Below are 11,998 nucleotides of genomic sequence, written 5' to 3' on the forward strand. Positions count from 1 at the left end.
ATTAAACATGTTATTGTAGAAGATTTCAAAATACCTTTTCGACGGACAATGAATTCGAATTTAGCTGGTACCAAGGTGTCCAAGCTGATATTAATGGCATCCAAGCCAGCCTCTTTTAGCCGGGGTAACAATCTGGCTAAATTGATCCCATTTGTTGTGACAGAGATGGTTTTCAACCCTTCTAATTTGCGTAGCTGAGCTGTGAAAATACAGTGGTGACAAAAGAGAAAAAAAATAACGTGCTACTTACACACTGTAATTAAGTATAATAGCATAGGATTTGGAGCATCAGGTTTTGGGGCTTCCTATATGTGATTATGGAAATCTGTATCTATTTCTCTAAATCTAGCGATCTGCAAATTTTTAGTTAAGAAACTCCTTAGTTTGCACCCTTAATCACGATGAAGTACAATATACTGTATATATTCACATATAAACCCACCTGTGAATAATCCAGCTCTTTTTTTTTAAACAAAATACCATGAAAAAAGTGGTACCTGGACCTATCAGGCCCAGACCAAGACCAACATAGAACAATCCAGCTACAGTTGAACTATTTGTTTATAGTTTATATATAGACCAGTAATGGTGAACCTTTTCGGCATCGAGTGTCCAAACTGGAATGCGTGTGTGCGCAGCCCTGGAAAGTCAAAGCACACCGGCCAGCTGGTCTTCACATGTGCCAGAGCACCAGAAACCGGAAGACCAGGTGGCCCGCCTGTGCACAAGCCAGCTGGACTTCGGGTTTTGGGTGCTCCAGTACACACAACAATTAGCTGACCAGCATGCATGCAAGAACCAGAAACCAGAAGAGCAGCTGGCAAAAGCATGCATGCCCACACAGAGGGCTCTGCATGCCACCTCTGGCACGCATGTCAGGTTTGCCATCTCGGATATAGGCAGAATCTTGCCTGATTACAGCTATACTTCTCTACTGAAGTAGAAAGTTACAGAAATACCATAGGAAATTCCAGAGAATGGCTATCTTAAATCTCTTCTTTCTATGTAGCTCCTGGCTGTGTTATCTCGTCTTTGGAATGTGCTTCCTCCTTTCCAAGGAAGTAGCTTTTCACTGTAGTCCTTTACATGACTTGCATTTTTAATGGTATTTTGGTTAAAAAAAAATAGAGTCTTTCTATCTGCCAGTATATGTTGAAACTCTTTATAGCTGTGGTGGCACAGTGGTTAGAGACTAACAGTGCCCACAGTCAGGAGTTCGTTCCTGACCAGCACAAGGTTGAATCAGCCTTCCATCCTTCCAAGGTCAGTAAAATGAGGCTTCAACTGTTTATAGAGTGCAAAAATAATTATGGAGCAGTATATAAGTCTGATGGCTAGATAAGACCATCTACGGATAACCGGAACCTGATTTTTAGGTGCATTTTGTCTCCTAAAATTCTTAGCTTATCCACAAGTATATATGGTATTCTAGAGATCACAAGATGCACATTGATATTAGATACCAAGTATTTTTGTACAGCAAAGCAAACCTAAGATCTGCTTTCTCAATTCTCAAAGTATTACCTGTAACATTCTCCCTTAATGAGACTTAAAGTCAATCAATCAATCGTGGTCAGAGGCCTGGATTGTGACATGTAGCAATAGCACTTAGAGTTATATACCACTTCACAGTGCTTTACAGCCCTCTCTAAGCAGTTTACAGAGTCAGCGTATTACACCCCTCCCCCCACAACAGTTTATGTTCTTATTTTACTCAACTTGGAAGAATGGAAGGCTGAGTCAACCTTGAGCCGATGGGAATTGAACTGCCAAACTGCTCGCAGTCTGCAGTCAGCAGAATTAGCTGCAGTACTGCATTCTAACCACTGTGCCCCCACGGCTCTTGGTATCCATAGTATCCTTAACAAGTATACCCATAGTATCCTTAACAAGTATACCTATGATGTCCACCACATCAGGCCGGATAAGAGGTTCTCCTCCGGTCAAACGGATCTTGTCCACACCTTCCTTCACAAAGAGCCTGGCAAGAGTGATGATTTCCTGGGTGCTCAACAATTCGGATTTGGGTGTTAGCTGAACTCCTTCCTCTGGCATACAATACTGACCTGAAACATGCAGTCAAGAGTTTTAAGACATGCCTGTTTTCAAATTACTTAATAAGAAGCAAACTATTTCCAAAGAAGATTACAATATTTTACTTTCTCATTCTTTTTAATGTACTTTCCCTCCCATGATCTGTTAAAGAAACCCACAGAGTGTAAATGAATGGAAAAATACCTACATATCACAATATACTATAGGCAGGCACCTTATATGCTTGAAGTCTTGTATAGTTTTGAGATGTGAAGACTTCAGCTCTACAAGAATTCTACAGAAAGCATAGTCTTGCTGAGAATTCTGGCACCTTAGATTTAGCACCCAGGTAGAAAACCCTGCAGTAACTTTATGAATTAGCAATTCACTTCATTAAATACATCTGGTAAATTGGACTGCAGTTCCAAGATACTTATATCATAAAAATTACTCTTTAAGGTTTTGTTCTTGTTATTCATATATTTTTCTGGGTTACATAACTAAAACATACGTACACGAGACAATTCCAAAAAGTGCCAATACTTATTCAAATCCAACTTGTTGTATTTTGCTTTAGTAACGAAAGTGATAAGGGTTCATCATTTCAGGTTCCCAGCTGCTCCAGGGGAAAGAAGATATGTTAGCCAAACAAGTTGGACTAGAATATGTTCTAACAAATCTGCTCTTTTGTTTCCTCCAACAGTTTTGTTTCAAATTTCACAATCTAATTAAATCTGCAGTAAAAGAATGTTCTTTAAGATATTGGCCGGAATAGCTTCCATTAATATAAGAAACAGCATCAATGAAACAAATTCAGTTTTGGGATTGCAGTGTGTGGCATTCTGCAAATAAGGACTCTTGTTAGGACTCTTGTTAAACATACAGTAGGTCCACAAATAAGATGTTATGAAAACAAAACTTTGCATTTTATAATTAACTTATATTCAGAGTAGAAATACTTACATCTGAGGTTGCATTTCTCAGTTATGGAGATTCTCAAATAGTTATGCTGGCGTCCAAAACTATCAGTAAGGAAATCAGAAAAAGGGGCAGCTTCGGATAAGAACCGTGTTCTTCTTGGGACTGCAATTGCCTGTGTTATAAATAAATACATTTTTCACTTTTGAGATTTCATGACAAATGTGTTGATTATCTCAACTGTAGGACTGGGAGGAAGGAATGAATATAATTAAGTGAAGGCAAGGAACTCGGCCTGCAGTACCCAATATTTGCATGCTTCTTTACATTTTAAAATTACATGATAATACAGATCGTCAGTACCAACATGAGAATTGATAGAGTGAAGGTGGTCATGAATATATTCAATATAACTTTATTATCTGGGTACTAAAATTTAGATGTATCTGGTAAAAATGCAGGAGAACATCTTGTTGCCAATTGCTCCAATTCTTTGGAATGCTTTATCAAGAGTAATCAGACTAGATCACTCTCTGTTTTCAGGCATTTTCTTTTTCAAGAAGAACCTTGTCTGCTGGAGTTATGGGATATTTCATATCTTTATTACACTTAGGGATAATGTTAATGGTTAACACAGTAATGGATTTTATTCCCTTATTTATTATCAAGATTATTATTAAGACCATGTGAACTATTAATACTTTTAATTCCTTGGTTATGCTTGGAACATTGCATCCAATTTTGGTTGCCAAGATATAAAAAAGATGTTGAGACTCTAGAAAGAGTGGAAAGAAAAACAACAAAGATGATTAGGGGCCTAAAGGTTAAAATATACAAAGAATGGTTGCATACATTGAATATGTCTAGATTAATGAAAAGAAGGACTAGGAGTGACATGATAGCAGTGTTCCGATATCTAAGGGGCTACTGCAAAGAAGAGGTGGTCAACCTATTCTCCAAAGCACCTGAAAGCAGGATAAGAAGCAATGGAGGGAAACTAATCAAGGAGAGAAGCAACCTAGAACTAAAGGAAATTTTCCTGACAATTAATCAGTATAATGATTTGCTTTCAAAAGTTGTGGGTGCTTCAACACTGGAGGTTTTTAAGAAAAGATTGGACAACCATTTGTCTAAAATGGTATACAGTTTCCTGCTTGAGTGGGGTGGGGGTGGGAGGTGTTGGACTAGAAAACATCCAAGGTTCCTTCCAACTCTGCTATTCTGTTATTTGACAAATCAGTCTGGACCTCTCTACACAATGAGTGTTCACTGTTATCAATAAAGTAGAATTTTCTCCTGTGCAAATTAAGCTTTTGGATTAAAAAAAAAATCCCATTTGCAATTTAACAGATATTCTGTTTCAATAAGTACCCTTCCCCATTTACTATATGTAAAAATATTTTGTGCTTTCTGGGAAGCTTCCTGGGTTTTAGTTCATTAGGTTTTCTTAAAGCTCTGTTTCACTGTCCTGCCAAGTGACATCATGTCAACTGACTATGTGCAATAGAGAAAGATCACTAGTATAATGTTATGCAAACATGCAACAATTGTTGAGAAAGCAATTCTAACATTATTTACAAAAGAATGTTGCTTATCATGTATCAAGGGTCAAAAAAATAGGGTACATCTAAAATAGAAGACACAGAAGATAAATGCTAATATTAAAACGTTCATACTGAAATGCTCATGGCAGAAGCATTTTGTTCTTACCCCACTAAAACAGTATTTTACAAAACACGGAAGAGAAAGTCAGATATTTGGTCTATTGGCAACTATTACTGCAGCATTTTTCAAAAACAAATGTAAAAAGCCTGAGATGACCTTAATATAATCTACTGGACTATTATCTGTTCTACACCACTGAGTAACTTCATCTTCTCACCAGCACTAAATGCATATGTCTGGGTGTTTTTTTTTGGGGGGGGGGGGAGTAGGAAGGAAGCAATTGTTTTGCTCTAAGGCAAAGAATTAAATATACCTACAATTTACAACTATTTTTCAATCCAAAACACTTAAATTCATGATGGATTCTAACAAGTAATATGAACAGGAATGTATGTATTTATTATTTTTATCTTTATCTTGCCTTTATTAGTTTTATAAACAATTCAAGGTGGAAAACATATCCAAAACATCTTCCTATTTTTCACACAACAACCACTCTGTGAGGTAAATGGGACTGAGAGTGTATGATTTGCCCAAAATCACTCAGCTGGCTTTCATGGCTAAGGAGAGATTAGAATTTACAATCTCCCAGATTCAAGTCTGATGCTTTGACACACTAAACCAGTGGTAGTCAATCTGGTCCCTATCACCCACTAGTGGGCGTTCCAGCTTTCATGGTGGGCGGTAGGGGTTTGCTGTAACTCTGCTTTATAAATTTCATAACGTTACTTCCCTACTTTATAAATCACCATTACTGTGGAACCGGTGGGTGGTTAGAAAATTTTACTACTAACAGAGATACAAAAGTGGGCAGTAGGTATAAAAAAGTTGACTACCCCTGCACTAAACCAAACTGGCTCATGTATGGAGGGAGAGAGTAGGATAAACTATTTAACTATACCAAACAGGACTCACTGGGGAAGAGCCTAATCCTGGGGAAAATTGAGGGCAAAAGAAGAAGGGGACGACAGAGAATGAGGTGGCTGGATGGAGTCACCGAAACAGTAGGCTTAAATGGACTACAAAGGATGGTAGAGGACAGGAAGGCCTGGAGGAAGTTGTCCATGGGGTCATGATGGGTCGGACACGACTTCGCAACTAACAACATCATCATACCAAATGGAATCAGCCACCACTGGAATTCTTTGTTCAGGAGAAGCTGGGATTTTTAGAATAATGTTCTACCCTAATACAGACTACTCCAATCAAAATGAAATTTCATATGAGAATCACACCTCTGCCATTCCCTCCCCTCCCCCCCCACCTCAACCCAAACCTTAGGAAGAATTTCCATCAAGATTTACGTGCAGTATTTATTCCTCACAAATACAATTTTAAAGTTAATTCACTTGATTTATAATTCAGGAAGATTTACAACAACTTCATTACTATGTAGATGAGTATTACAGTTATCTACCTCCTGAAAATCTTCTAGTCTCAGAAATCAATGTCAGGCAAGTAGCCATATTTGATGTTTGAATGACATTCAGATGCCTATACTCTTAATAGTTGAGTAGGACAGAACCAGGAAAAAAACCTAAATTTAACTTTAGTTCAAGAACTGCTAATTTGATTATCCTCATTTAACAATTGTTCTATTCTGTTGTATTAAAAAGCAAAATTCATTAGCAACTTTGGAAAAATTCTGAGGATTGCTTAAGGCCCCCAAATCACTGCAAAACCAATAGTGGTCAGCCAGAGTCCTCAGATATAGGCAGGAAATTAAAGTATTTCTCACTCTCTGTTCTGTACTTGCACCTTTAATCCATAGACTATGCTAGCTGCAGTTTTAGAGTTTGTATACTAATACATCTAAAGACCACAATTTCCCCCCAAATTGGTTTAAATTTTCTAACCTACCTCCAAATAGACAATTATGTTTGTGAAACTTTGAGAATAGTCCCACAGTTATTTTTCCCGCAGTCTATTTTTCAAAGAAAAGGATGTTTCAAGAAACAAACCTGTCAGGCTTCATTATATTATATTGTATAGCGCCTTACTGACATAGTATTGGTTTCACAAAGGATGAGCAATCAGCAAATCCACCTTATGGCTAAGCATGTTGTGAGAGACTATAATTAGCTCAATTTCTATTTTGATTTTCAAATAGAATGCATGAATTCTTTTCTGAATAAGTTCTAGCCTCCCATCACAGCATTTCATGAGAACCATTTCATCAAACCTCAATTATACCTATAAATTAATATTCCTATTAATTTATACCAGAGATTCAAATTCAACTCATCTGATTTCCCACATTTTTCACATAAGTGTAAGAAAGTTACTCTGCATCAGACTGTAAATTTTAAACTTTAGCCATGCTAAATACTTAACTTGAATTTCCTCTAAATATCTCTGCACAGCTTTAACTTTTAGTAGCACATGAAAGTATGTTAGTAGCTAAACTTTGAAAAGATGGATTTGTCTACTAACAAAGAACCATTGGTCCTATTTTTAAAAAAATATAACTATCTGCAGTTACATAATTATGATGATGATGATATTCATTCAATTGTATCTGACTCTTGGTGAGTCTATGGGCCAGGTCTTTCCACATCTGAAAAAATAAATTCACACACATTCCTCGCATTTACAACCTTTGCAAGTTTGTAAAGCAAAGGAAAGCTGAAGATCATAAGCACCTTCACCTTTCATTTAGTGACTACTTTGCTGAACAACTGAGTTATCAACCTCAATTATGGCCACTAAATGAGGACTAACAGTAATAGTAACAGAGTTGGAAGGAATCTTGGAGGTCATTTAGTCCTACCCCTGCTCATTCAGAAGACTACTTATAGATCTGTTTTCTTTTGTAAGAAATGAAGTGAAAATGCCCAGTTAGGATATATGGAAAGGAGCCCTTCCATTTCCTCAACAGAATCTCCTGTTTGGATTGTTTATTTTGTCTGAATGAAACAGTGAGCGTTTAAACTGAAACCTGGCGCTAGTTCTAGGGCCCCAGCCCTCTAAGCCTGCCTCAAAAGTGCAATGGGGAAACTACATTATAGTACTGGGTGGAACTGAAGCCAAAAATAACATAGTCCACATGTGAGACTAAGGTTACAATTTCTACATTCCTAGGCTTGAATGCAACAAATATATATACTCCAGCAAGAAGGCCTCACATATTGAAATATGTAGCTAAATAATATAAAAATATTTAGTCTTTATTTTACCTTACAAAGTTGGTTTTATTTCATTTGGACATAGGAGCCAAAATCCAAACTTCCAATTTGTTGAAAGAAAATATATACACAGTTCCACCCTGAATGATTCAGTGAAAGATTTTGGGAGGATTAGAATTATGCAACAGCGTCCTTGTAAAATTACTTCAGAGAGATACCATTTTATCTTCAGGCCAAAATATAAGATAATACATCAACTTAATGCCAACTTTAAAAAGCACAAATAGTCCAGTTCATTCTAGCACATTAATCACATCAATCCAAAACCTTATCTGTAATTACCGTCAAAGAAGATCAAGAAAAAAAAATCAAGTTAGTTAACATGAAAAATGATTTTTAACATAAATTAAAATAGTTAAATATGCTATTCCTAGTAGCCTTTTTCAACTTGAAAAGTGTTTGGTTTCAGTTCTTATATAACTTCAACTGGTTGACAATTATGAGAATTGATATAAACTGTATTTGCAAAGGGTAACTTTTTGTTTCAGGTGTTATCTAAATGTTTCTACAGCGTGACAGCCCTAGCCTCAGGAATTGTTCCAAGCAGAACTTTTGGATTAAGTGCAGAGTAAGGATATCATGTAAGCACTTGCTTTTGATAATTTTCAAATTCTTCCATTACCTGCAGTGCTGCCTGAAGTGTTAATTTACAGGGATTTTAATTCTGAATTCTTGTGTTGTATAGGCTAAGAAGAAAGCACTCCTAGGCACCTGAAGTAGTTTTTTCCCCCATCAGAAAGTATTCTAACCCCCCCCCCCCAATTAAAGTAATGTTTCTTAGGTAAAAGGCATGAAATATTCTGGGAGGCCTGGTATAGGGTCTTGTGCCTTTAGAGACCACCTATCTCTCATAACATCGGATCAGGTCATTCAATCCTGAAAGGTTGGTGTACTCCAGGGGTGTCAAGCTCGCATCGTCACATGACATATTGGAACAAACTCCTTCACTAAACAGGGCGGGGACAGTATGTGACACATCCGGCCCACGAGTTTAATACCCTTGGTGTACTCAAGAGTTCCTTTGATTAAATACTATCAACTTTCAGTACTCCAGAAGCACACCTTCTCTGTAAGTAAGATTCCCCTCAGGAGTCTTATTGGATAGCTTTTTCTTTTGCCCTGTATAGAAGAACAGTCAAAACCTGGCTCTTCAAACAGGCCTTCAGCAAGGGAGAATGAGATCTCTTGCTTCAACAAGCTTGCCATTGGTTTATTTGCTGCATTTTATTGATATTGTAATGTGCTTGATTGTTGGGTGTCCCCCAGAGTGGTCGAGAGTCAGGCTGCCTGAAAATTTAATAATGTAACACATTCATAGAACATTATGCCACCGTTTGCTTAATTTCCCTTTCTTGAAAGTTATGTAATAACTTGAAAGTAATGACAGTTACACCGGTTCACTGGTTCACCCTCTGCCTGAGCTGTAAAGAGTTTAAAACTTCTCTTATCTCTCTGCTGCTAATGCTGGCGCCTCATGTTTGGAAGACAGATACAGCCCTCCTTCATATAACCTGGGGAGAAACAAACCCACTTTGCCCCCAGGTACGTTGCGGGAATCTGATCAAACTCCTCCTGACTTGATGCACCTTCGGAATTTGCCACCGTTGCAAAGGACGCTGTCCCAGGTTTAGGTGATTTGCCCGCTTTAGGGCCCAAGAGGCACGAGCAGCGACTCACTTAGACTTTCATCGGACTGCAAGGGTATGAGGAGGGCAGCGCTGGCCGCTCATCCAGACTATGTGCAAGGCAAAGTCCCTCCTCTTCTCTGCTCGCCCGCCTCACCTGTTCAGAGGGCAATTCCAGCGCGTGTTGCTGCTGCTGCTGCTGCTGCCTCACCGGCGTCCCAGACCGACAGCTCCTGTTCAGGTGAACACAGAAGGCCCCTCGCAGGAGCAAACCCCGGCGCCCGCGTTGAGATACCCTGAGAGCTGACAAGGATGCCATTCCTCCTGCCTTAAGCGAAGTCGCTTTACCTACAACCTCTCCAACAGGGGCCAGAGCAGAAGTAGCCGGCTGGAGTCATGTGTGCCGAGAGGGAGGGGAACCGGCGACCAATAGGGGTCGAGGCATCCGCTCGGCATGCCGGGATTTGTATTCCGCTCAGGCCTTCGCAGCAATTCGTTGCGCAATTTTCGAGTTGGGTTAGCGGTTGCTCAACTGGTATCAGCAACCGCTCCCCAGTTTTCTTTCCAGGACCTCCAAGATAAGGGGGAGGCGAAGAGCTGCAGGATTCCCTGGCTCTCGGCCAACTTTTTCTGGCAGAAGCTTATCTGAAGCCAAAGGAGAAGAAGAAGAAAAAGGGGAAGGGAAATGGGCGGGGGCATTGTTCTTAGACACACATACATTTATATATGGGGACCGATAAACGGGATTCAGTTTTTGAACGTTCTTAAACCCCGAATGTTTGTTTTCTGAAAGGCGAGGGTGGATAGCGTTAGCCAAGCAATCTTGCCACCGCCAGTATAGTGCAAGTTAAACACCAGTCCTTCTGTGGGACTGTCCCGTTTGGATCCATGATTCCTGCGAGCTGGTATTGATAGCGTGAAGTTAAACGTCTCCGGAACGGAGCAAACAGCATTTATTTTACTCGTTTCTGGGCCGCTTGCGGGTGAGTCTAGGTTGGGAATAAATGAGGGCGAGTACCCGGGGAACTGAAATGAGGCAGTTAACTGAGACTTTGGGCCAGTCCCTTTCGGCCCAATTAACCTCACGTGGTTGTGGTTACCGGGGGGGGGGGGGCAGGAGGAAGGAGAATGGAATGGAAAGAAGAGAAAAGAGAGGAGAAAAGAAAGTAAAATAGAATAACTTCATTGACACTTTGAATGTACACTAATCTGCATACATTAAAAATAAAATTTTGTTGCATACAGCTCTCAAAGGATCACCACCTCCAACATACATTACATAACCATGTCAGAAATTAGGCATATACCCACATATATGACACACATATTTGTCGCTTTGAATTGTTTATGCAAATAATAAAGACAGTATATAATATCAAAAAAAGGAGAATATTTGTAGCTCAGGATTGAAATGAGAGATCCTTGGTGCTCTCTGAGCTTGGTTGTTTCATTACCCAAACTAGGTAACATCAGTGCTGGTAAGGAGTGGGTCTTGCTCTCAGTTTACATTCTAGAATATAAAATACATAAATACCCTCTCTTTCCCTCTCTTCCGCTACTATCACCAGAGTGGGCTCTGCAGTACTGCAGGACAAATCCAAAGAAATCATTCTTCTGCAGGTTGTGGGGCAAGGCAACATTTCTCCCCAGCCTGCTGTGCCTCCAATCTTTCCTGATGCCTGAGAATGGGGAGAGCTTGTACCTCCACAGATTTGGATGAAATGAGAGCATTGGCTAATTTAGTGACTAATTGCCACTTAGGTTTACACTCGTAATTCCTTAACAAAATGGGATGTGTATGTGGGTGGGTGATAAAAACAAACAAGAGTTTGGGGAGGTGTTTGTATTGTTACTTTATTGAACAATTGAAATAATTGAAATTGTTGGTGTGGGTAAAGAAGAAAGAAAGGATCAATTTTGGTGGAAGCAAATGTTTTGCCGTTTCTGCAGAGGAAAGGATAGTGATAGTGTTTATACATCAGCTTATTTTTTCCTAAATTTAAGAGATTTGCTCTCTTAAGTTTAGAGTGATCTGCTATTATTCCTTGAGCACTAAAGCAGTATTTTTCTTAAGTTCTTATTTAGAATCAATCTCTGTGGAAGCATAGTAGTTGTTACTCTCCATTGTCTGGCCATTCTGGATTTACTCTCATGTTATCAAACCAGAAAAGGAAAACATAAAGGAATTTCCATTCCTCCTTGAAACAAACAAACACACACACCTCACTAAAATCAGGGTGCTCTTGTGCTAGGAAGGCTCTCCTATATTCTTGGCATCTCTCTGCAGAAAAGATTGGAATAAATCTGATGTGATTCATTGACTTTTATTCATGCAATTTGTTTTCTCCACTGTATTTTGAGAATAACTTCCAAATGGTGTTGCTGTTTCCTGTGCATAAAACCGTGTGCTGATAATAAACAATGGCTATTCTGCAGTGTAATTCTATGACTATTTATTCTTTTGCACTTGATTAGATATAAAAAAGGCTGTAACCTAACGAAGATTTCATTCTTTTCCAGGTGTTGATGCTTAAGGATATTTGTTGAGCAGGTATAAAAGGGATTTAAAAT

The 11,998-nt window shown here is 38.9% G+C and overlaps 1 protein-coding gene across 2 annotated transcripts in view; it reads right to left on the bottom strand.

The window, feature by feature from the left end:
• Positions 1-10,514, bottom strand: part of MOCS1 (molybdenum cofactor synthesis 1) — a 33,272-nt gene extending 22,758 nt beyond the window's left edge. The window contains exons 1-4 of one of the 2 annotated variants that reach the window (XM_032215718.1): positions 9,585-10,514; positions 2,998-3,127; positions 1,899-2,066; positions 35-199 (exon numbers count right to left, since the gene is read on the bottom strand). In XM_032215718.1, coding sequence (XP_032071609.1) covers positions 35-199; positions 1,899-2,066; positions 2,998-3,127; positions 9,585-9,746 — 625 coding nt within the window. In that variant the 5' untranslated portion in view covers positions 9,747-10,514. The remainder of the gene's footprint in view (positions 1-34; positions 200-1,898; positions 2,067-2,997; positions 3,128-9,584) is intronic. The other variant, XM_032215719.1, reaches the window with a different exon arrangement.
• Between the last annotated feature and the right edge of the window lie 1,484 nt (positions 10,515-11,998).

Source organism: Thamnophis elegans, chromosome 4, assembly GCF_009769535.1.
Source record: "Thamnophis elegans isolate rThaEle1 chromosome 4, rThaEle1.pri, whole genome shotgun sequence".
Taxonomy (NCBI): domain Eukaryota; kingdom Metazoa; phylum Chordata; class Lepidosauria; order Squamata; family Colubridae; genus Thamnophis; species Thamnophis elegans.